Source organism: Salmo trutta, chromosome 33 (assembly GCF_901001165.1).
Source record: "Salmo trutta chromosome 33, fSalTru1.1, whole genome shotgun sequence".
Lineage (NCBI taxonomy): Eukaryota > Metazoa > Chordata > Actinopteri > Salmoniformes > Salmonidae > Salmo > Salmo trutta.
This window is the reverse complement of record NC_042989.1, coordinates 10,309,693-10,335,786: the sequence shown is the minus strand read 5'-3', so window position 1 is coordinate 10,335,786 and position 26,094 is coordinate 10,309,693. Positions and strand designations below refer to the sequence as shown.

The 26,094-nt window shown below is 41.9% G+C and overlaps 1 protein-coding gene and 1 long non-coding RNA gene across 3 annotated transcripts in view; one reads left to right on the top strand and one right to left on the bottom strand.

Annotated features, from left to right (window-relative positions):
- Positions 1 to 21,938, top strand: part of g2e3 (G2/M-phase specific E3 ubiquitin protein ligase) — a 26,159-nt gene extending 4,221 nt beyond the window's left edge. The window contains exons 2-15 of one of the 2 annotated variants that reach the window (XM_029729758.1): positions 1,742 to 1,831; positions 1,958 to 2,055; positions 2,269 to 2,370; positions 2,908 to 3,032; positions 3,291 to 3,459; positions 3,733 to 3,839; positions 4,015 to 4,131; positions 4,233 to 4,357; positions 4,512 to 4,623; positions 4,986 to 5,287; positions 9,293 to 9,474; positions 10,454 to 10,626; positions 20,232 to 20,443; positions 20,617 to 21,938. In XM_029729758.1, coding sequence (XP_029585618.1) covers positions 1,786 to 1,831; positions 1,958 to 2,055; positions 2,269 to 2,370; positions 2,908 to 3,032; positions 3,291 to 3,459; positions 3,733 to 3,839; positions 4,015 to 4,131; positions 4,233 to 4,357; positions 4,512 to 4,623; positions 4,986 to 5,287; positions 9,293 to 9,474; positions 10,454 to 10,626; positions 20,232 to 20,443; positions 20,617 to 20,864 — 2,118 coding nt within the window. In that variant the 5' untranslated portion in view covers positions 1,742 to 1,785 and the 3' untranslated portion in view covers positions 20,865 to 21,938. The remainder of the gene's footprint in view (positions 1 to 1,741; positions 1,832 to 1,957; positions 2,056 to 2,268; positions 2,371 to 2,907; positions 3,033 to 3,290; positions 3,460 to 3,732; positions 3,840 to 4,014; positions 4,132 to 4,232; positions 4,358 to 4,511; positions 4,624 to 4,985; positions 5,288 to 9,292; positions 9,475 to 10,453; positions 10,627 to 20,231; positions 20,444 to 20,616) is intronic. The other variant, XM_029729759.1, reaches the window with a different exon arrangement.
- Positions 21,939 to 22,372: 434 nt separating this feature from the next.
- On the bottom strand, positions 22,373 to 23,618 carry LOC115172374 (uncharacterized). Its single transcript, XR_003871427.1, has 4 exons — positions 23,428 to 23,618; positions 23,277 to 23,332; positions 22,983 to 23,029; positions 22,373 to 22,716 (listed from the first exon to the last, which is right to left on the bottom strand). It is a non-coding gene; the product is annotated as an uncharacterized LOC115172374 (long non-coding RNA).
- Between the last annotated feature and the right edge of the window lie 2,476 nt (positions 23,619 to 26,094).

The window sequence follows — 26,094 nt, the reverse complement described above, 5'->3', positions numbered from 1 at the left end:
TAGAAACTTCAGAGTGTTTTCTATCCAAATCTACTAATAATATGCATATTCTAGTTTCTGGGCCTGAGTAGTAGGCAGTTTTATTTGGGTACGTTTTTCATCCGGCCGTGAAAATACTGCCCCCTACCCAAGAGAGGTTAACAAAGATTTTGATAGATAAGTGGCGGAATTGTGAAAACTTCTGTCCACAAAACAAACAACTTTTGGGAACTTTGTCAGGTCCATGCTCAAGCCTCAGACTAGTCACAAAATGTGGCGATGCCTTCAATTGTGAAATCAAACGCCACGTACATTTACATAGAAAAAAAACTAAACGTCCCTTGTCTGTCACGAACAGTGAATACAATTATATTTGAACTTACTCTGCAGACTGTCCATGGTGTTGGTCATTCAGCTGCTCGAAATTTGAAAGAAAATATCCACAGGAAAGTATTGTTTACTCAACTTTTTAGAGTGCTTTGCTGAAGCATACATTTTTATCACCTGGCACATGCACAAAATCATGTAAACACACGTTAGTATGTATCCATGGTGTGCATGTGCTTCGGGTCATGACGAAACATCTTGATCGCTTCACACAATCGGCTACATTTAGACATGCAGGCCAATTCTGATCTTTATTCACTAATTGGTCTTTTGACCAATCAGATCTGATTGAGAAGATCTGTGTTTGGGCAACATATAAATGAGTGTGAAAAAATGTCAGAATTGGGCTTCTTGTCTAAACACAGCTAGACCAGCGTTTTGGTGTTGGTTTAATAATACTACTTCCTGTGGATATTTTGGACCGGATGAAAGACCAACTCCATGGACAGTCTGCAGAGTAAGTTCAAATATAATGTTATTTCCAGACAACTGGTAAAGTAAGTTCAAATGTGATTTTAATGAAAATTCTGTCTTTCAAGGTTAATTTCTACCATTTTGCAGTCTTTGTTTTAGACTGTATACCAAGAATTAGTGTCAAAGTCTGATTTATTAGGCAAGCCTTGGACCATCTTGGCTGCATGCGCATTAGACACATGCACATGGACCAGAGCTAACACACTCACAGAGAGTGGGCCCTTGCCCACCAACAAAAAGTAAACAATGGAGACAATGTATTCCAAGACATTTTCACATGCAAATAGCACTTATTGGTATGATGTATCTGTAGTGCTCAAGGAATTACATTCCATGCAACAGTAGAGTGTTTGAGGTAGGCTTGATTCAGCTGGGAGTTTGTACTTTTGGGACTATTCCATTGGCTCCATTCTACAAAGCAAACTAGCCTAGGTGAAATTACATTTTATTTGTCACATGCTTCTTAAATAACAGGTGTATACTAGCAGTGAAATGCTTACTTACAGGCCCTTCCCAACAATGCAGAGAGAAAATAATATAAATAAATAATAGAAAAATTATAACACAAGGAATAAATACACAATGAGTAATGATAACTTGGCTATATACACAGGATACCAGTACCGAGTCTAGTGTATCTGATGAGTCAAACAAGTTAGTGCAGAAACTGTCAATTGTTTAACTATTTAGCAGCCTTATGGCTTGGGAGTAGAAGCTGTTCAGGGTCCTGTTGGTTCCAGACTTGGTGACTGGAACCAACAATCTTTGACCATTTTTATGGCCTTCCTCTGACACCGCCTGGTATAGAAGTCCTGGATGGCAGAGAGCTTGGCCCCAGTGTGTATTTGACAGTGTAGTATCTTGAAAGTTCTCCAATACAGCTATAACATTCATTTTTCAGGCAATTTCCACGTGAAGAATTACGTTTCGGGCTGACTATTGAAAATGAAGAGGAGGATTCGAAGATCTGAGCAGGAATACTCAATAGACTGTGAGTGATCAGTATGAAGGCCATTATGTTGTTGTAGTATAACATTTTGATGACAATGGTGAACGAACACACGCACATGATCAAACCACCCTATCAGAAAGTTATGGTACTTCTCTCTATTTTAAGGTTGTGCACTTTGTAAACTCAATGAAAATTGTCCGGACAAATATGGCGAGAAGATCACACTTAAGTCACATGAACTCACTGTGCACTACTTTTGCCTGGTAAGAGAGAGCGAGAGAGAGTGTGTGTGTATGTTAGAATTACTCATTGTTAAAATAATTGATTATGGCCTAGCTTGAACCAAAAATATTTTCTCATTGTGGAATATCATTATTCATACAGCAGCAATCTATTTGTTTTATTGTTCAGCTGTTTACTAAAGGAAGCTTAAATGTACAGAATGTTTTCGGTTTCTGATTTTTTAAATATTCCAGCTGATGTCAAGTGGAGTGTATCAGCGTGGCGAGGAAAACGAAGGGATCTATGGCTTCTTGGTGGATGATATTAAACAGGAGGTCAGCAGATCCTACAGACTAGTAAGTCAGTGTGTTCATTCATGTTGAGTGAGTATTTATATAGCCTGCTTTACTGTTTCTTTATAGGCCAGGTACCATTCACCCTCTTCAGCTGAGCAGGCACTTTGACGCTTGCTGCCATAGTGATACGGTACAAAACACACACAAACATATGTTCTATTTAAATCTGTGCTTGCCATGGCCCGCATGGTCTCTGAGCTGTTTCAGTAGAATAGAGTTTTACAGAGTGGCTTGACACACCAGGTAGAGGTCAGGAGCTTGATCACTCACCGAGCAGAAATGCTGCTCACCCCTGCTGAGAAACCACTGAAAGTAGTGAAGTCTGTACAAGTTTAGTATGGTGTACGTTTGTATAAGGGTTAGCCTAATCCTAAGTGTTTGTCCACTCCAAGCCTAAGTAGCACTTTTATCACAAGAAACGTTCTGTACATATTTTACATTTAGCCTTCAATAGTTTCTGGTTGCTTGGATTCTTGTTCAAAAACATTATTGTGTCATCAGTGTACATTTTTGCTTTCTGTGTACCTTGTGTTTTAGAAGTGTGCAGTCTGCAAGAAGAACGGTGCCTCAGTCGGGTGCTACATCAAAAGCTGCCGGAAAATGGTCCATTATCCATGTGGCAAACAACACCAATTCATCTTTCAATTCACAGACCCATTTCCGTAAGTAACCATGATTATATTTGACCAGTATGTTTTGTGTCTAGAGATTCTAAACATAATCCACAGCAGCCATGGCAAACGTAGTAACAAGGGGAGAAGTCTGCTCAATTCTTGTTTTTGAGATTAGAAATATTTCCTTTATTCCAAAAAAATTGTTAAGTCATAAGGGTCTTCATCAGAATGAAATGTGCACTCTTATCTCACAGAAACATAAACCATGCTTAATGCTTTGGTGCACCTCTGCTTGTTTTTCCCCAGCTCCTACTGCAAGAATCACAGTCCCACCCAGTCATTGCCAGTCTCGTCCTGTGTCAGTGAGCCCCTGTCTTGCTCAGTGTGTCTGGACCCCATAGAGGCCGTTCTCTCCTACTCTGTCCTCAAGTGTCCTGCCTGCCATGGAAGCTGGTTTCACAGAGACTGTGTGCAGGTACTTACATCCAAACTAGCAGTGACCCTCTTGAGTGAATGTGTGAACACCTTCTTTATAAGCAACTTCATACTATATAGAAGGTGTTGTAACAGGGCTTTACATAATGTGGCATAACACTTATTCCAACCTCTATCTAGCATTACATTGGCATATAAGTGATTTGTGAAGCACCTATGGAGGTCTTACAGAGGGTTTATGAATGCTTCATAAAACCGTAAATTGTAAGTGACTGCATGCAGTCTCTTATCTATTTTCTATCTATTCCACCAGAACCAGGCTCACAGTGCTGCCATGTTCTTCTTCAGATGCACTCTGTGCAACAACAAGGACATGTTCCAGCAGGAGATGCTCCGGATGGGAATCCACATACCAGAGAGGTATTAGTCACCTTCTAGAACATTATTCATCACTGTCCTGTGCCTTTTCCAGGGTCTACAGTATGTGGGGTGGGGGGGGGGGGGGTTGAAAGCAGAGCAGAAGACTAATTTCTATTCTATTAGTGTTGTGGCATTATGAGTTTTAGCTAAAGTATTCTGTATCTGTGTGCCATAGAGATGCAGCCTGGGAGCTGGAAGAAAATGCCTATGGAGAGTTACTGCAGGTGTACCAACACTGTGATGCCAACAAATGTCTCTCCCTTAGTGGTCGGACGAACTCTTCACGCACTGGGTAAGCTCTACTGTAGTGTGGGTGTGGCTGAAATGGTTGACTGGCAAAATGTGTTTATTACTCAAATAAATTTGAGTCTCGTATGTCTTTTTGGTTTTCAGATGGTTTCAGATATTACGTTGCATGCTCTGTGGCTCAAGAGGTACCCACCGAAAGTGTGCTTCCCTCAACGCTTTTGAGACTGACTGGGCTTGTGAGGACTGTGCAGCAGCTGTGGATGCAACAGGTAGTCTATTTGCCGTACTGTATTTGTTTTGGTCTAACTGGAAAGTGAAGTTATGACCAGACCAGTTATGATAGGAATGAAGAACTGATTTTTATTATGGTGTGTATGAAGTCTCTACATCTCTGTTATAATCTTAGTCTTCTTTCTTGTTTAGCTTCACTACCCAGACACACTGACTCTCCACAGCCCGCTGGGCAAAGAAGAAGCAGGTCTTCTAAAAGGAGTCTTATCCTGACCCCTCGCCAATCACCCATAGTTTGTAAAAGGTACTGTACATTATTGTCTAGCACGGTCTTCAGACAAAAATCCGTGGCGCCCTTCAGTCAGGGGCTGGTCTATTGATAGTGCTGTCGGCCCTGGACCACACAGTGTCTCTGGAGGCGTGGGTTCAAATCCCGACCGCGCCATTTTTCATTCTATGTCCCTCTCTCCATATCTCAATAACTACTTATTCACGGTATCTATCAATAAAAATAAAATACGTACAAATAATAATTATTATTATTATTGGCGACATAGACCAAGTCCAGATGTTTTCCAGGGCAATTGTTTAGTCTTTCCTTACATGCTGTACTAAGAACACATCAGCCATATTGGAGATAAACAGATTGTTTTTAATGATGGGCAGGCCATCGTTGTCGGGAAGCTCTGCTAAAGAGATCCTACAGGAGCTTGCCAGTCAGATATCACAGCACCACCCGTCCATGCCAGTGGTGGTGAGTGGGAACAAGGTCCTGGAGGCTGCCATGGAGCTAGTGAAGAGGAGCGACTTCAAGCCGTCCCATGCCCTGGCGGTGAGATTTACAAGCAGCAAGCGCATTCCCAGCCCCGGCAACACCCGACGCTTCCTCAGCCTCCTGGTGCAGCAGCTGCAAAACACCATCTTTGAAGGTCCCGATGGTGCCAAGAACCTGACCCTCGACGCACAAGGTAGGTCAATAACCCCCCCCCCCCCCCCCCCCCTTGTACAAAACACGCTCCAGCTCTCTATCATAAACTCACACTACCACCATCCCTTGCTGAGTCTGGGGTCATAAACTCACATTTGTAGTTACGTTTTGGTCGTGCTGAGCGATTAGTGCTTTTTGTGTTCGATTATAAAAAATAATCACCGATTTTGGTTTCGATTGAATGCTGTAACAACACAGAATATAACAATTAATAAAAGTCCCATGATGGTAGTGACTGCCCATTACTGCTTATCACTTAATGACCATTTATCCACTTTACTTTAATAAATGATTTCAGTTGTGTATTTTACATTTGTTGTATTTGATTACTTTATTATTTCATTCCAAGTCATCTTATCTCTATAAAGCTGTCTATCCTATCTGATAAAATCACTATTTTGTAATTTTTCAAAGTAAATAAAGCATACTTTTATGACTGCTGAATATCAACTATCAATCACTTAGATTTTGTATTTTCATACCTCTCGAAGCAACGGCTGCTCTCTATATCCCCTCACAATCTATCTCTGTCTGTGTTACTGTAATAGCTGTACTAGGATCTGTCTGTGTTACTGTAATATCTGTACTAAGATCTGTCTGTTTTACTGTAATATCGATCGTGCATTTTTCCATCTCTTCTGTAGCAGGCGTAAAAGAAACACAGATCGGACAAGTAGATGCGCAATGGATTATGGTCATTGTTTTTTGAATTACCACATTTTATGCGCTAAACTATGTAGAATATTGGCCTGTTGGAAACTACAACTCCCTACTGCATCGCACAGTTCAGGCTGGATCGGATTTATCTCTAGAGAAACTGTACCGTGTGCGCATTGATCTCACACAAAAAATGATTGAAAAAAATGATTGAACCAACGTCGGTCAATTAGTTGTTTAAAAACCAAAAATTAAATGGAAATGTGGTTAATCTCTCAGCAATATATTTTGGAGTTATATTGTTATCAAACACTGGGGATGTGGTTTCTATAGGTTTTCAGCTTCTATGTATTGAGTTATACGAGTTCTGTCCCACTATCCAGGTCTGTACCCAAACAATTTGAACTTCTACTTTTAAAAATCCACCTCTCTAAAAACAAGTCTCTCACCGTTGCCGCTTGCTATAGACCACCCTCTGCCCCCAGCTGTGCTCTGGACACCATATGTGAACTGATTGCCCCCCATCTATCTTCAGAGATCGTGCTGCTTGGTGACCTAAACTGGGACATGCTTAACACCACGGCCATCCTACAATCTAAGCTTGTTGCCCTCAATCTCACACAAATTATCAATGAACCTACCAGGTATAACCCCAAAACCGTAAACACGGGCACCATCATAGATATCATCCTAACCAACTTGCCCTCTAACTACACCTCTGCTGTTTTCAACCAAGATCTCAGCGATCACTGCCTCATTGCCTGTATCTGTAATGGGTCAGCGGTCAAACGGCCTCCACTCATCACTGTCAAACGCTCCCTGAAACACTTCAGCGGCCTTTCTAATCGACATGGCCCGGGTATCCTGGAAGGATATTGACCTCATCCCGTCAGTAGAGGATGCCTGGTTATTCTTTAAAAATGCCTTCCTCACCATCTTAAATAAGCATGCCCCATTCAAGAAATTTAGAACCAGGAACAGATATAGCCCTTGGTTCTCTCCAGACCTGACTGCCCTTAACCAGCACAAAAACATCCGGTGGCGTTCTGCATTAGCAGCCCCCGTGATATGCAACTTTTCAGGGAAGTTAGAAACCAATATACACAGGCAGTTAGAAAAGCCAAGGCTAGTCTTTTCAAGCAGAAATTTGCTTCCTGCAACACAAACTCTAAAAAGTTCTGGGACACTGTAAAGTCCATGGAGAATAAGAGCACCTCCTCCCAGCTGCCCACTGTACTGAGGATAGGAAACTCTGTCACCATCGATAAATCCACTATAATTGAGAATTTCAATAAGCATTTTTCTACGGCTGGCCATGCTTTCCACCTGGCTACCCCTACCCCGGTCAACAGCACTGCACCCCCCACAGCAACTCGCCCAAGCCTTCCCCATTTCTCCTTCTCCCAAATCCAGTCAGCTGATGTTCTGAAAGAGCTGCAAAATCTGGACCACTACAAATCAGCCGGGCTAGACAATCTGGACCCTTTCTTTCTAAAATTATCTGCCGAAATTGTTGCAACCTCTATTACTAGTCTGTTCAACCTCTCTTTCGTGTCGTCTGAGATTCCCAAAGATTGGAAAGCAGCTGCGGTCATTCCCCTCTTCAAAGGGAGGGACACTCTTGACCCAAACTGCTACAGACCTATATCTATCCTACCCTGCCTTTCTAAGGTCTTCGAAAGCCAAGTTAACAAACAGATTACCGACCATTTCGAATCCCACCGTACCTTCTCCACTATGCAATCTGGTTTCAGAGCTGGTCATGGGTGCACTTCAGCCACGCTCAAGGTCCTAAACGATATCTTAACCGCCATCGATAAGAAACAATACTGTGCAGCCATATTCATTGACCTGGCCAAGGCTTTCGACTCTGTCAATCACCACATCCTCATCAGCAGACTCAACAGCCTCAGTTTCTCAAATGATTGCCTTGTCTGGTTCACCAACTACTTCTCTGATAGAGTTCAGTGTGTCAAATCGGAGGGTCTGTTGTCTGGGCCTCTGGCAGTCTCTATGGGGGTGCCACAGGGTTCAATTCTTGGGCCAACTCTTTTCTCTGTATACATCAAGGATGTCGCTCTTGCTGCTGGTGAGTCTGATCCACCTCTACGCAGACGACACCATTCTGTATACTTCTGGCCCTTCTTTGGACACTGTGTTGACTACCCTCCAGACGAGCTTCAATGCCATACAACTCTCCTTCCGTAGCCTCCAATGCATGCTCTTCTGCCTACACCAGCCCGCCCGCCCAGCATCACTACTCTGGACGGTTCTGACTTAGAATATGTGGACAACTACAAATACCTAGGTGTCTGGTTAGACTGTAAACTCTCCTTCCAGACTCATATCAAACATCTTCAATCCAAAGTTAAATCTAGAATTGGCTTCCTATTTCGCAACAAAGCATCCTTCACTCATGCTGCCAAACATGCCCTCGTAAAACTGACCATCCTACCGATCCTCGACTTCGGTAGGATAGCCTCCAACACCCTACTCAACAAATTGGATGCAGTCTATCACAGTGCCATCCGTTTTGTCACCAAATCCCCATATACTATCCACCACTGCGACCTGTACGCTCTCGTTGGCTGGCCCTCGCTTCATACTCGTCGCCAAACCCACTGGTTCCAGGTCATTTACAAGACCCTGCTAGGTAAAGTCCCGCCTTATCTCAGCTCGCTGGTCACCATAGCAAAACCCACCCGTAGCACGCGCTCCAGCAGGTGTATTTCACTGGTTACCCCCAGGGCCAATTCCTCCTTTGGCCGCCTCTCCTTCCAGTTCTCTGCTGCCAATGACTGGAACGAACTACAAAAATCTCTGAAACTGGAAACACTTATCTCCCTCACCAGCTTTAAGCACCAGCTGTCAGAGCAGGTCACAGATCACTGCACCTGTACATAGCCCATCTATAAATAGCCCAAACAATTACCTCATCCCCTATTGTATTTATTTATTTATTTTGCTCCCTTGCACATCAGTATTTCTACTTTGCACATTCACCTACTGCAAATCTACAATTCCAGTGTTTTTTAATTGCTATATTGTATTTACTTCGCCACCGTGGCCTTTTTATTGCCTTTACCTCCCTTATCTCACCTCATTTGCTCACATTGTATATAGACTTGTTTTTGTATGGTATTATTGACTGTATGTTTGTTTTACTCCATGTGTAACTCTGTGTTGTTGTATGTGTCGAACTGCTTTGCTTTATCTTGGCCAGGTCGCAGCTGTAAATGAGAACTTGTTCTCAACTTGCCTACCTGGTTAAACAAAGGTATAATACATTTTTTAAAATTGGCTAATTTCTATGTTCTGTTTTTCCTAGCTCTGAGGGAGGATGTCTACTTTGACGTAGGGTGTCTGCTGTCCCTGAGTCTGATCCACGGGGGACCTCCTCTGGGCTTCTTCTCCAGGGCTCTATACCAGCACCTGTTCAACTTCCCCAGGGATACTCCTCTCACTGTGGAGGACATGGGCAACACTGGATTCACAGACAAAGTCAAGAAGGTACATCTTTTACCATGTCTCTTTTTTCTCTTAGGTGCTGAATAGATTATAGATAGATTATTTTTAAATGTGGCGCAGTTGCACTTCTCCCCCCAATTTTTTTAATTGGATAGGACAGATAGAGGAAAGATAAAGATACCGCTGCAGTATATGAACGCTGGACCACCCTATGGCTACCTAATTGACTATTCATTGCTAAATCATTGCCACTCAAAAAAATATTAAACATTTTCAGTGTAAACTTAAATGACTAAAACCAAATATGAAGTATGTAGAAAACATAATGAACCTAATATATTTTTAAATAAGGTAATCTTTGAGAACTAATAATCGACAAATTAAAAACTGGACAGTCAAGTAGAATAAAAAAAATCCAAAATGTCATGGTTTGACATGGATCTTGTTATAAGGTTTGAGTCACTCAGATTACACAAGAACACAACATATGCCATTTCAAAATGTGTTGAATTGCAGGAAACTAGCTTTAAAACCATAGTCTTCTCTCCGCCCTGTGGCAAAATGTGTAGAATTGCAGGAAATTGTCTTTAAAAAAGCAACGTTTTGTCTCTGCGGCCAAGCGGAGATGTTAAAATGTTAAAATGTTCAGTCGGATACCATGCCATTGGCCACGACCACTACCACACCCCCATCATGCCCACCACCTAAGCCCTGTTTTGATCCAGAAAAAACCCTGGCGTGACAAGTTAGAGTGTATATTTGTAGTGTTTGATGCATTGAGTCTTGGGCGTTTTCAATGAGGTAAATGCAGATGGGCAACGCCATGCTTCAGCATATTCATTTAAAGCAGCTATGCTGCATCAGTTGGACTACAGGTTATATTATACATTTTTCTCGGAGTAGAATGTCCTTTAAAAATTGCAACATAAGTGACCTTCTCACAGTCATTGTCACAGAAAGAAAGAAATCCTAGGGGAAACACTGAAAGGCTTTAACTCATTTGCCAACTCTTTTGCTTCAGATTCAGGAATCTAGATCCTTGGAGGAATTGAGAGAGGCAATGCAGTCAGCTTCAGAATACCTGGAAGTGGCTGGGTGCATGAGACCAGTTGACAGCCTTTCTGACAAAGACACACTTGTTGAAGATATTGTGAGCTTCCACCTAATCACAAGAATGCAGTTACCCTTCCAAAGGTTTGTATGTCGATGTTTTTACGAGTACCTTTTTGACCGTTTCACCTAGTGATGCACCAATATGACATTTTTAGCCGATACCGATATCCAATATTTTCCTTGGCAAAAAAAACCGATACCAATATTAATTTGTTTTGCGGCCTTTTAATCATTATAGTATAGTTAACACATGGACGTGGGGTCTAAGGCACTCAGTGCAAGAGGCGTCACTACAGTCCATGGTTTGAATCCAGGCTGTATCACATCCGACCGTAATTGGGAGTCCCATAGGGTAGCGCACAATTGGCCCAGCATCGTCTGGGTTTGGCCTGGGTAGGCCGTCATTGTAAATAACTGACTTGCCTAGTTAAATAAAGGTTACACACACACACACCACACTGACCAAAAATATATTTTGTTGGCATTTACGTACACTACCGTTCAAATGTTTGGGGTCACTTTTGAAAGAAAAGCACCTTTTTTGTCTATTAAACTAACATCAAATTGATCAGAAATACAGTGTAGACATTGTTAATGTTGTAAATGACTATTGTAGCTGGAAACTGATTTTTTTTAATGGAATATCTACATAAGCGTACAGAGGCCCATTATCAGCAACCATCACTCCTGTGTTCCAATGGCACGTTGTGTTAGCCAATCCAAGTTTATCATTTTAAAAGGCTGATTGATCATTAGAAAACCCTTTTGCAATTATGTTAGCACAGCTGAAAACTGTTGTTTTGATTAAAGAAGCAATAAAACTGGTCTTCTTTAGGCTAGTTGAGTATCTGGCGCATCAGCATTTGTGGGTTCGATTACAAGGTCAAAATGGCCAGAAACAAAGCTTTCTTCTGAAACTCGTCAGTCTATTCTTGTTCTGAGAAATGAAGGCTATTCCATGCGAGAAATTGTCAAGAAACTGAAGATCTTGTACAACACTGTGTACTACTCCCTTCACAGAACAGCGCAAACTGGCTATAACCAAAATAGAAAGAGGAGTGGGAGGCCCCGGTGCACAACTGAGCAAGAGGTGGCCTTCTAGGCAGAGTTGCCAAGAAAAAGCCATATCTCAGACTGGCCAATAAAAAGAAAAGGTTAAGATGGGCAAAAGAACACAGACACTGGACAGAGGAATCCGGAGTCGCCTCTTCACTGTTGACGTTGAGACTGGTGTTTTGCGGGTACTATTTAATGAATCTGCCATTTGAGGACTTGTGAGGCATCTGTTTCTCAAACTAGACACTCTAATGTACTTGTCCTCTTGCTCAGTTGTGCACCAGGGCCTCCCACTCTTTCTATTCTAGTTAGTTCTGTTAGTTCTGCGAAGGGAGTAGTACACAGCGTTGTACGAAATCTTTGACGCGTATCTTTTTTGACATGCAAAGAACCAAATGGTGTTCCATAGTATGTTGTGACGCTATTACTGTGTAACTCCGGTAGGGCAACATCTGAAAAATTGCGCATTTGGTGACGTTAGTGTGTACCGGTGCTCGACTAGTCGCGAAATCCAACATCACCCACGACAGAGAACAGTTGATTGTCAAGGGCAATGAATTCCATTATCTTGGCGTTAATGGATTTCGCCTTTGAGTTGTCTCGTGGAAAATGTCTTACTCTTTCAAATGACTGCTCGGTCCACACAGCAGACATTGTGGGCTAGGTTAGAAATGCTGTGTTGCAAATGTAGCGCAAAATTTTACTTGGCGTCATTACGTCATGTACCTATAGGTATGCATGTCAGCTTTGACATCGGTTTTGCACATCAGCATTGAACTAGACATCGGGCCAATACCGATGTTGGCATTTTTAGCTAATATCAGCTGATTCCGATGTGTTCACCGATATATCATGCATCCCTAGTTTCACCATTTCTCAATTTGTTTTTATTGTTGCTCAAACATACAGTACCAGTCAAAAGTTTGGACACACCTACTCATTCCAGGATTTTTCTTTATTTTTACTATTTTCTACATTGTAGAATAATAGTAAAGACATCAAAACTGAAATAGCACATATGGAATCATGTAGTAACCAAAAAAGTATTAAACAAATCAAAATATATTTTATATTTGAGATTCTTCAAAGTAGCCACTGTCGTGGTAATTCTAATCAAAGGGAAGAGAGACTGCAGATTATTTTAAACTACACTTTATTATAAGATTTGCAAAATGGAGAATCAACCATCCACTCAACAGTGCATAGTTGAAAGCTCAATGAACACAGTTGTCCCTCTCATTTTATAGAAAGTACCTCATCTTATCTATATGACAGTTAGCAGATGTGTATAAAATGGCCGGAACATAGTATACAAAAGCTTGTATGTTAAGATAGCTGACTTTGATAGCATGAGGGCTCACACTATTCTCTGTTCCTTCCTGCCCGTTTCCACACAGATTAAGTCCTTCAGATAGTGCAACCACAGCATGTGTCACATGCTGCGGTCGCACAAATGGCTCTTAGCTATACGCCCTTGTGACTAAGTCACACAAAGACAAGCCTGCATCAGCAAAGAAATACTTGCATATAACAAGAGACAGTTCTTTAAGCAGTAAAACACAGGATAGCATGACTAATTATGTAATTTTCCACAACATTTCCTCCCTTTTGAAACTAAGTCTCAACCTAATAGAAAATGACTTACAAGCATTTCATCAAGCAAGCGTTAATATGTTCCGCTACAATAGTCAAGTAACCCTCACCCAAGGGTATGAAGGTACTGCAATGGTCAACTATAATTTGGCACCCTCTGCAGGAGATGTGGTGATGCTACTACTACAGCGAACTTCCCTTCCGGTGAGATGGTCTCCTATATGAAGGGATCTGTGTCTATTCTTTCAAGCGTTGTGAAGAAACAAATATGAATATTTACCAAATTCCATATGTAGCCAAACGTAGCTGCTGCTCATTCCGTTTTCTCGAAAATTGATAAATGGTTAAAAAAAAGTACGGCCCGCGTCCATGGAGACACATACCAGCTCTACTGGTAGTACTGCTACTTGTTCTGCTTCCACGAGCACTTCCAATGCTAGCATCAGTAACTCTACATTTGTTGTTATTCTAGCTAGCATGGACACTGACAGATGTGAATCTGATGCAGCCGAAGAGCTACTGCCCCCTTACCCGGGAAAGCACCGAACAACAGACAGGGACGTTGGACTATCGAAGAGGCGCAAATATGATGAGAACTACATTGATTTGGGGTTCACTTATATGGGGAGTAGTGCCTTTCCTCAGCCACAGTCTGTTATATGTGCAAAAGTACTATCTCACAACTCGATGAAACCTTCACTCTTGCGCAGACATTTAGAAACAAAACATGCCAATTTGGAAAATAAGCCACGGGAGTTTTTTGAGCGAGAATTAAGACGACTTTTGAGTAGTAAGACATGTATAAAAGCAACAGATACCATTAATAAGAAGGGGCTAGAAGCGTCTTATATGGTGAGCTACCGAGTGACTAGGACAGGCAAGGTTATTGTGGAGGACTTAATTCTTCCTGCTGCCGCGGATATGGCTGGGACAATGCTGGGGGAAAAGGCCAAAAAAAACGATACAGACAATGTCTTCATCAAACAACACTGTTTCACAATGCATCAGTGACATGGCGGGAGATGTTTTGAAACAATTACTGCTTCGCATACAAGCCAGTGAATTCTATGCGTTACAGCTGGATGAGTCAACAGATGTGGCGGGCCTGACACAGCTCCTGGTATATGTCCGTTATGTTTATGGGGGGTCAACTAAGGAAGACATCCTCTTTTGCAAACACCTGGAAACCAGGACAACAGGAGAGGATATTTTTCAAGTCCTGGACAGCTTTGTGAAATGTACTTTGGTGGTCAAGATGTGTTGGTATCTGTACTGATGGAGCAAAACCCATGACGGAGGCGTAGTGGAGTGGTAACGTGCGTGAAAGCAGTTTCTCCCAACGCCACTTGGGTACACTGCAGCATCCACTGAGAGGCTCTTGCTGCCAAGGGAATGCCTGACAGCTTGAAAGATGTTTTGGACGCTACAGGGAAAATGGTTAACTTAAAGCAAGGCCCCTGAACTCTTGTGTATTTTTCTGCACTATGCAATGATATGGGCAGCGACCATGTAACGCTTTTACAGCATACAGAAGTGCGCTGGTTATCAAGGGGCAAAGTATTGACATGTTTTTTTTAAATTGAGAGACGAGCTTAAAGTTTTCTTTGCTGAATATAATTTTCACTTGTCTGACTGCTTGCATGATGATGAGTTTCTCACACGACTGGCCTATCTGGGTGATGTTTTTTTCTCGCCTGAATGATCTGAATCTAGGATTACAGGGACTCTCTGCAACTATATTCAATGTGCGGGACAAAATTGAGGCTATGCTTTAAGAAGTTGGAGCTCTTCTCTGTCTGCATTAACAAGGACAACACAGGTCTTTCCATCATAGTATGAATTTTTTTTGTGCAAACGAACTCAAGCTTACGGACAATGTCAAATGTGATATAGCGAAGCACCTGAGTGAGTTGGGTGCGCAATTACGCAGGTACATTCCCGAAATGGATGACACAAACAACTGGATTCGTTATCCCTTTCATGCCCTGCCTCCAGTCCACTTACCGATACCTGAACAAGAGAGCCTCATCGAAATTGCAACAAGCGGTTCTGTAAAATGTTTATTTAATCAGAAGCCACTGCCAGGTTTCTGGATTGGGCTGCGCTCAGAGTATCCTGCCTTGGCAAATCGCGCTGTTAAGACACTGATGTCCTTTGCAAACATGTACCTATGTGAAAATGGATTCTCGGCCCTCACTAGCATGAAAACTAAATACAGCCACAGACTGTGCGTGGAAAATTATTTCAGACTGAGACTCTCTCCAATACAACCCAACATTGCATAGTTATGTGCATCCTTTCAAGCACACCCTTCTCATTAACCTGTGGTGAGTTCACAATTTCCGATGAAGAAATAAGGTTTTATATGTAAGATGGTTAAATAAAGAGCAAAATTATTGATTATTATTATTTGTGCCCTTGTGCTATAAGAGCTCTTTGTCACTTCCCACGAGCCGGGTTGTGACAGAAACTCACACTCATTCTTATGTTTAATACATTTATTGTATAGTGTGTGTGGAAGGTTTACAATGATGGCAAAAAAAAACATTTCAGAGTGCGCTGACCCTGGTGCTAGAAGGGGTACACAGCTGGAGGTTGAATGTTTGAAGGGGGTAAGGGACTATAAAAAGTTTGGGAACCACTGCCATGAGGTAATGGTAAAATAGACTAGAGAGAGGTGTCCCTCATTCAGGGCAGCGTTCTCTCCCTCCTCGTGTTCTGAATTACACTAATTATAAACTTCTTCGTAATTATGAGTGTTTACATAGCCCATTTACAGTTGAAGTCGGAAGTTTACATACACCTTAGCCAAACACATTTCAACTCAGTTTTTCACAATTCCCGACATTTAATACTAGTAACAATTGCCTGTCTTAGGTCAGTTAGGATCACCACTTTATTTTAAGAATGTGAAATGTCAGAATAATAGTAGAGAATGATTTATGCCAGCTTTTATTTCTTTCATCACATTCCCAGTGGGTCAGAAGTTTACATGCACTCAATTAGTATTTGGTAGCATTGCCTTTAAATTGTTTAACTTGGGTCAAACGTTTCGGGTAGCCTTCCACAAGCTTCCCACAATAAGTTGGGTGAATTTTGACCCATTCCTCCTGACAGAGCTGGTGTAACTGAGTCAGATTTGTAGGCCTCCTTGCTCGCACACACTTTTTCAGTTTTGTCCACAGATTTTCTATAGGATTGAGGTCAGGGCTTTGTGATGGCCACCTCAATACCTTGACTTTATTGTCCTTAAGCCATTTTGCCACAACTTTGGAAGTATGCTTGGGGTCATTGTCCATTTGGAACACCCATTTGCGACCAAGCTTTAACTTCCTGACTGATGCCTTGAGATGTTACTTCAATATATCCACATAATTTTCTTTCCTCATGATGCCATCTATTTTGTGAAGTGCACCAGTCCCTCCTGCAGCAAAGCACCCCCAGAACATGATGCTGCCACTCCCGTGCTTCACGGTTGGGATGGTGTACTTCGGCTTGCAAGCCTCCCCCTTTTTACTCCAAACATAACGATGGTCATTATGGCCAAACAATTCTATTTTTGTTTCATCAGACCAGAGGACATTTCTCCAAAAAGTATGATCTTTGTCCCCATGTGCAGTTGCAAACCGTAGTCTGGCTTTTTTATGGTGGGTTTGGAGCAGTGACTTCTTCCTTGCTGAGCGGCCTTTCAGGTTATGTCGATATAGGACTCGTTTAACTGTTGATATAGATACTTTTGTACCCGTTTCCTCCAGCATCTTCACAAGGTCCTTTGCTGTTGTTCTGGGATTGATTTGCACTTTTCTCACCAAAGTACGTTCATCTCTAGGAGACAGAACGCGTCTCCTTCCTGAGCGGTATGACGGCTGCGTGGTCCCATGGTGTTTATACTTGCGTACTATTGTTTGTACAGATGAACGTGGTACCTTCAGGCATTTGGAAATTGCTCCCAAGGATGAACCAGACTTGTGGAGGTCTACAATGTTTTTGCTGAGGTCTTGGCTGATTTTAATAAAAAAATAAAAAATCCCATGATGTCAATCAAAGAGGCATTGAGTTTAAAGGTAGGCCTTGAAATACATCCACTGGTACACCTCCAATTGACTCAAAGGATGTCAATTAGCCTATCAGAAGCTTCTAAAGCCATGACATAATTTTCTGGAATTTTCCAAGCTGTTTAAAGGGACAGTCAACTTCTGACCCACTGGAATTGTGAAATAATCTGTCTGTAAACAATTGTTGGAAAAATTACTTGTGTCATGCACAAAGTAGATGTCCTAACCAACTTGCCAAAACTATAGTTTGTTAACAAGAAATTTGTGGAGTAGTTGAAAAAGGAGTTTATGTAAACTTCCGACTTCAACTGTAAATCTCACCCAATGTCTTCAGTGTTTCTAGTGAAGGTGATCAGGCCTCACCAGGAAGTCAGAACAGAGATCATAGGTCAGTCAGCCCTATTAAGTATTTTCTTTCCATTTTCTTTCCCTGTTCTTCCAAACCCATTTAAAAGATTTCAAATGTGACCCAACACACCTCCAGGCTGTGTAAGGGCTATTTTACCAAGAAGGAGAGTGATGGAGTGCTGCATCAGATGACCTGGCCTCCAATCACCCGACCTCAACCCAATTGAGATGGTTTGGGATGAGTTGGACCGCAGAGTGAAGGAAAAGCAGCCAACAAATGCTCAGCATATGTGGGAACTCATTCAAGACTGTAGGAAAAGCATTCCATGTGAAGCTGGTTGAAAGAATGCCAAGAGTGTGCAGAGCTGTCTTCAAGGCAAAGGGTGGCTACTTTGAAGTCTCTAAAATGTAAAATATATTTAGATTTGTTTAACATTTTTTGGGTTACTACATATGTTATTTCATAGTTTTGATGTGTTCGTTATTATTCTTCAATGTAGAAAATAGAAAAAATAAATAAAAAAACCTTGAATGAGTAGGTGTGTCCAACATTTTGACTGGTACAGTATATACAGTACATAAACGTAGACTATTTTAAACTATTAGAATTCTACTATACAGTGCATTCGGAAGGTATTCAGACCCTTTGACGTTTTCCATATTTTGTTACGTTACAGCCTTATTCTAAAATGGATTTCAAAAATAATTCCCTCATCAATCTACACACAATATCAAAGCAAAAAACAGGTTTTTAAGAAATTAACTATCACATTTACATTAGTATTCAGACCCTTTACTCAGTACTTGGTTGAAGGACCTCTGTCAGTGATTACAGCCTCGAGTCTTCTTGGGTGTGACGGTGCAAGCTTGGCACACCTGTATTTGGGGAGTTTCTCCCATTCTCTGCAGATCCTCTCAAGCTCTGTAGGGTCTCTCCAGAGATGTTCGACTTGTCCCGAAGCCACTCCTGCGTTGTCTTGGCTGTGTGCTTAGGGTCATTGTCCTGTTGGAAGGTGAACCTTTGCCCCAGTCAGGTCTCTCCAGAGATGTTTGATTGGTTCGAGTCGGCTCTGGCTGGGCCACTCAAGGACATTGAGACTTGTCTCGAAGCCACTTCTGCGTTTTCTTGGCTGTGCGCTTAGTTATTGTTCTGTTGTAAGGTGAACCTTCGCCCCAGTCTGAGGTCCTGAGTGCTCTGGAGCAGGTTTTCATTAAGTACCTCTGTGCTTTGTTCCGTTCATCTTTGCCTTGATCCTGACTAGTCTCCCAGTCCCTGCCGCTGAAAAACATCCCCACAGCATGATGCTGCCACCACGGTTCACCATAGGGATGGTGCCAGGTTTCCTCCAGACGTGACGCTTGGCATTCAGGCAAAGAGTTTGATCTTGGGTTAATCAGACCAGAGAATTCTTGTTTCTCATGGTCTGAGTCCTTTAGGTGCCTTTTGGCAAACTCCAGGCTGGCTGTCATGTGGCTTCTGTCTGGCCACTATACCATAAAGGTTTGATTGATGGAGTGCTGCAGAGATGGGAGAACCTTCCAGAAGGACAACCATCTCCACAGAGGAACTTTGGAGCTCTGTCAGAGTGACCATCGGGTTCTTGGTCACCTCCCTGACCAAGGCCCTTCTCCCCTGATTGCTCAGTTTGGCCGGGCGGTCAGCTCTAGGAAGAGTCTTGGTGGTTCCAAACTTCTTCCATTAAATAGTCATGGTGGCCACTGTGTTCTTGGGAACCTTCAATGATGCAGACATTTGTTGGTTGCCTTCCCCAGATCTGTGCCTCGACACAATCCTGTCTCAGATTTCTACAGACTATTCCTTCGACCTCAATGCTTGGTTTTTGCTCTGACATGTACTGTCAACTGTGGGACCTTATATAGACAGGTGTGTGCCTTTCCAAATCATGTCCAATCAATTGAATTTACCACAGGTGGACTCCAAGTTGTAGAGACATCTCAAGGATGATCAATGGAAGCAGGATGCACCTGAGCTCAGTTTCGAGTCTCATAGCTTAGGGTCTGTTTACTTATGTAAATAAGGTATTTCTGTTTTTTATTTTAAATAAATTTGCAAACATTTCTGAACCTGTTTTCGCTTTGTCATTATGGGGTATTGTGTGTAGATTGAGGAAAAAGTCAAGGGGTCCGAATGCACTGTAACTATGTTTAAGACATTGTGAGCCTGGTTTTTGTTAACTATATGTTAAAGGTCCAATGCAGCCATTTCTGGGTAACAATTAAGTACCTTACTTGTTTTTAATTGAAATGGTAAAAAAGAAACCATAATAGCTTCTTAGCAAAGAGCAATTTCTCAAGCAAGAGTTTTGCTAGAACTGTCTGGTACTGGTCTTGTGGGGAGTGGAAAACGTAAAACTGGCTGTTATTGGCAGAGAGGTTTGGGACTCTTTCTTATTGGATGATTAACTAATTTACTGCTTGGTGATGTCACCAGGTTGGTCAAAACTGGCTGAGATTTCAGGCGGTCTTTTCAAACAGTTCTTACACTAAAAGGGCATTATCATAATTTTCACAGTATTATTCCAACCTCATATATATATATATATATATGAAGATCACAATTTGGATTTTACTGGGCCTCTAACTATATTTTGTTTAACCTTTTTGTGTTTTTAGGTTCTGTGAAGGTTTGAAAATCCTTGGTGTGTTTGACCAGGTCCAGATGTTTCCGGGGGCCTTTGTTAGTCTGTTCTGTTCCTCTCCTGACAAGCTGACTGCTGAGACCATGTCTGCCCTCTTCACTGTTAAGTTTTCAGAACAGGAAGAGACCACAGGGAAGGAGAGTGCTGTGGTCACCTTCTGGAGACATTACCTAGTGGAGTGTGAAGGTACTTTGACCTCCAATGACTGATTGATTCATGTGATGATTAAAAATACACACTCAAAGGCTATTCAGACATTGTACAAGTCTATTCAGTAAAATGAACACAAGCACATGAATGTCCCTGTCTGTCTCCATATATTACCCATCCTCACCAGTCTCTCTGTTCACTGGTTTCAGTTGGCAGATGTGCAACATCGCTAGAGGACGTGCTTATCTATGCCACATCCGCTGATGTGGTGCCAGCCATAGGATTCAGCCCCAACCCCACCTTATCCTTCCTCAACCCCCTGGACCCGGCCGGGGCCTTTCCCAAGAGCCAACCCAGCTCTAACCACCTGGTGCTGCCGGTGGTGCCATCCTACCAAGTCTTTAAGAAGAATATGGAGTATGCAGTGTGCCAGCTCACAGTGATGCAGGCCATTTGATCACAGACCGTCTTGTTCTATATAAACACAGCTTTAACAGACTATTACTGAACTTGAGGGACATGTTTCATTCGGATTTTGGATTTCAATTAAAAAGGGCTCACCTCAGACTTTTATAGAAGATTTAGGAAGGGTATTTCCATCATGACAGATATGCATTTTCTATTATAGGCTTCAGCTGTTGACTTTCAGGAACAATTTTTCACTACTTTATTAGACAGATCGTGAAAGATGCTACATTTGTTGCTTCATTTGGGATTCTTAGATTTATTTTTTGTACATACTGAAGTGTATCAATGTTTTCTGTAAAGTTAATGCTACAGTTGTTTTTGATTGTTTTAGCTTCTTGGGTTGGCTTTGTATTTTATATTTTTAGTAACTTTACTCATGCCAAATAAAATGTTTGCATGTTATATACTTGGGGGGGAAATCTCAACCGGCACAGCAGTATTCAGAATGTATTAGATAGATAGGGCAGGCTGAATCCACTGATATGCACTATGCATCATTTTGCAGTCACCTATCCTAGTGAGGGTTTTGGAAAATTATTTGAATCAAGCAGACCAGTGATATTTATATACACACAAAGAATCCAAGAGTAAAGTGGGGCTACTCTTCATCGAAAGTTGTGGTAGCAACGCCCACAGGTACAGTAGATGGCGATATTTAGGAGACTTAAAAAAAAAAAGTGGTATCCAATTGGTAATTAGTCTTGTCTCATCGCTGCAACTCCCATACAGACTCAAGAGAGACGAAGGTCGAGAGCCGTGCGTCCTCCAAAACACAACCAAGCCAAACACCCCTGACTGCAGTATGCAATTCAAGGCTAGGCTCAATGTGGGCAGTCAAATGTTTGACCCCACCCACTTTTTTTTTCCATCTGAGGTTTCACAGTCACACACGTTGAATAAACGTATTTCATTTTTGAAGAGTGTATGAAATATTAAAGTGGTACCAGCAGATGTGTTATAGTTGAAACAAGCTACTGATATGGTTGCTGTGAAAAGACTTATGTCATGTACTGTTAAAATTGTGTTGATAAATGTTATAAATTGAATTAGATTTCATTGAGCATATATACACAGTTACTACCTATTCTGATTTATACCATTTACTTAACCCTTGAGAATGGAGACAGACTATACTGACAAGTTGAATGTGCTTTGTACATGAAGTTATACCAGCTCAAGTAAAGAGATCAGAGACGTCGGTGACTTCTACATCTTTACTGAACAACATGAAACAATTAACACCGCAGACAAAAACAAGGTTTGACCACTCCTCAAAAATGGCTTCACTCCTGCTCCTCAAAAGAGGCAAAGACAGTAATTTTCTTGTCAACTGCCTCCACATAGAACATCTCATATCTCTGTAACATGAATGGTTACTTGAGGAGAATATTTTCCTCTTCATTCAGGCCATCATACAACCGTAGTTCCTTAAGGGTTGTAATGTGTCTTCCCTGTCCATCATACAACCGTAGTTCTTTAAGGGTTGTAATGTGTCTTCCCTGTCCATCATACAACCATAGTTCTTTAAGGGTTGTAATGTGTCTTCCCTGTCCATACAACCGTAGTTCCTTAAGGGTTGTAATGTGTCTTCCCTGTCCATCATACAACCATAGTTCTTTAAGGGTTGTAATGTGTCTTCCCTGTCCATCATACAACCGTAGTTCTTTAAGGGTTGTAATGTGTCTTCCCCCTCCATCATACAACCATAGTTCTTTAAGGGTTGTAATGTGTCTTCCCCGTCCATCCCAATTACACTAGGGAGGGAAACAGTGCCTTTAAAACTTGTGGAGTTCACACCACCTTGCTGCCTCTAGGGTGCCCCTTAGAAAAACATCTGCTTCCTTGAAGAAAAAGGAAGAATAAATATTTAGAGTAGTGCCTCATTGGGTGATCAAGTCAAACTACACTCCACTTTCACAATACCACCATGCAAACAAAACCCACTATTACTAGAGGTTTTCAGTGATATTTATAACTACTCAACAAGTCATCACAACTAGTAATTTGTAAGTCGCTCTGGATAAGAGTGTCTGCTAAATGACTTAAATGTAAATGTATATCTTGCCATGCATCAAGCCTTCAGTATTACACACAGTAGACTACATACCCAGTTCACAGCTCCCAGTTCGCCATGCATTTTGTTTTCAGTATAGTCTAGAAAGAAAACATTGTGGTCATTAAGTAATGTAAGTGAAGCTCTAAGGATGTGTGTACAAGAATGCACCTTACTTTAGCTAATAGCCTGTACAGTACCTGATCCTGCAAAGCTGGATGCTGATGTGACATGCAGTGACTTGGGGGGGGGGGGGGGGGGGGCATCTTCTACATATTCCTGAAATACATTGCGGGGGGGGGGGGTTGGTTTAAGACTATACATTACCACTCATCCTATGACACCCACCTGTAGTGCGTTTTGTTTTCGCCGCCTTTTTCAATCTTTCAACCTCTTCTTCAGACCTTAGTGAGAGAATGACATCCATTCAATATGAACATATATTCAGGTCAGTCTGGCTACAGTGAAACAAATGATTTTTTTAAATAATGTTCAATACTTAAGGCATGGGAAAGTTCTGCAGGAGAACTAGCCACCACCGTCACCTAATTTGCTGCATGTTTGAAAAAGAAAATCACACAATCAGATGAGTATCCCAAAAAACCTCCACTAGTGATGAGAATTTCATAATCTATACATAGCTCAGTGAAATCACACTGTGCTTCCATTGCAATGTACAGAGCGTACTGTAAGTTAAAGAGTAGGTTGTTAAGTTTGATAGTTATGATAATAATAATAATAGTAAATCATAATACACCCCCCCCCCCAAGACATTTCCCCCCCAAGAAGTCACAGCATGTCACATCAGCATCCAGCTCTGCAGGAGTCTGATGTATGAATTGTGTATGTAGTGTAAAAACTGTAGGAAATAGGTCCCAAAAAGTGTCAAGAATAATAAACAAGAAAAAGTATGAGCAATAACAATAGTGTGCTTTGCAAGCACGGAAAGAATAACTTTTCATATGTTATAACAGAAAATATGACTTACATGATATACTAAATAGCCAGCATCTTACCATCAAAACAAAACACACCACAGTTGTTTGAGAAACCTTGCTTTGGTAGTCCCTGTGGTGTGAACAAGGTACACTTTTCAATAAACTAATGACAATCAAATGGTACAGTTCAGTGGAATAATTTAAAGGAATATCTAACCTGATCATCCACACCAAAAGTCCAAGGTCCAGGGGACAAGATCCAAGCAATGTTTCTGTGAACACAGTGTATGTGAAAGTAAAGAAAAAGTACAATTCAACAGCTTTTTAATACTCCGGCATGCATAACAGCTGGAACACAGTTGGAACTGAATTAGCCCAAGTATTTTTCACAACATGTATGGGTGTTTCTGGACCAGAAAATGTATTTGACTGCAAACACACCATTTCTCACATCAATGCACTCACATGCCAAAAATCTTTCCTTGGACACCGTTTCAAAGCAATGTGTATGATTTCTTCGTAAATATGTTTAAGTTTTTCTTATTTAACTTCAGTTTGCAGTGTGGACAAGTTACAATGACTTTTCTTTTACTTGCCATGCATGTTGGGACAAGGTGATTTTATGATTGTAAACTTTTTCAGGACCCGGTCTTTCAAAGAATTCGTAAAAATCCAAATAACTTCACAGATCTTGATTGTAAAGGTTTTAAACACTGTTTCCCATGCTTGTTCAATGAACCATAAACAATTAATGAACATGCACCTGTGGAACGGTCGTTAAGACACTAACAGCTTACAGACGGTAGGCAATTAAGGTCACAGTTATGAAAACTTAGGACACTAAAGAGGCCTTTCTACTGACTCACTAAAAGAAAGATGCCCAGGGTCCCTGTGTGAACGTGCCTTAGGAATGCTGCAAGGAGGCATGAGGACAGTTGATGTGGCCAGGGCAATAATTGCAACGTCCTTACTGTGAGACGCCTAAGACAGAGCTACAGGGAGACAGGACGGACAGCTGATCATCCTCACAGTGGTAGACCACGTGTAACACCTGCACAGGATCGGTACATCCAAACATCACACCTGCGGGACAGGTACAGGATGGCAACAACAACTGCCCGAGTTACACCAGGAACGCACAATCCCTCCATCAGTGCTCATACTGTCCGCAACAGGCTGAGAGAGGCTGGACTGAGGGCTTGTAGGCCTGTTGTAAGGCAGGTTTTGACCAGACTTCCCCGGCAACAACGTCACCTATGGGCACAAACCCACCGTCGCTGGACCTGACAGGACTGGCAAAAAGTGCTCTTCATTGACGAGTCGCGGTTTAGTCTCACCAGGGGTGATGATCAGATTTGCGTTTATCGCTGAAGGAATGAGCGTTACACAGGCCTGTACTCTGGAGCGGGATCGATTTGGAGGTGGAGGGTCCGTCATGGCCTGGGGCGGTGTGTCACAGCATCATTGGACTGAGCTTGTCGTCATTGCAGGAAATCTCAACACTGTGCGTTACAGGGAAGACATCCTCCTCCCTCATGTGGTACCCTTCCTGCAGGCTCATCCTAACATGACCCTCCAGCATGACAATGCCACCAGCCATACTGCTCGTTCTGTGCGTGATTTCCTGCAAGACAGGAATGTCAGTGTTCTCCCATGGCCAGTGAAGATCCCGAATCTCAATCCTATTGAGCATGTCTGGGACCTGTTGGATCGGAGGGTGAGGGCTAGGGCCATTCCCCCAGAAATGTCCGGAACTTGCAGGTGCCTTGGTGGAAGAGTGGGGTAACATCTCACAGCAAGAACTGGCAAATCTGGTTCAGTCCATGAGGAGCAGATGCACTGCAGTACTTAATGCAGCTGGTGGCCACACCAACTGTTACTTTTAACCCCCCCCCTTTGTTCAGGGACACATTATTCAATTTCTGTTAGTCACATGTCTGTGGAACTTGTTCAGTTTGTGTCAGTTGTTGAATCTTGTTATGTTCCTACAAATATTTAAACGTTAAGTTTGCTGAAAATAAATGCAGTTGACAGTGAGGACATTTATTTTTTTGCTGAGTTTGTATACTATGTGTAGACTCCCTGTGTGTAACTAAGGGAATGGCATCAACGATACACATTTAGAGCCAGCTAATCACAACAAGGGATACATTGAACACAGAAATACCAACGATCAAATCATTACTTAACTGTACATGTAAAACTAGGCTTACTGTTCAAGTTGGCAA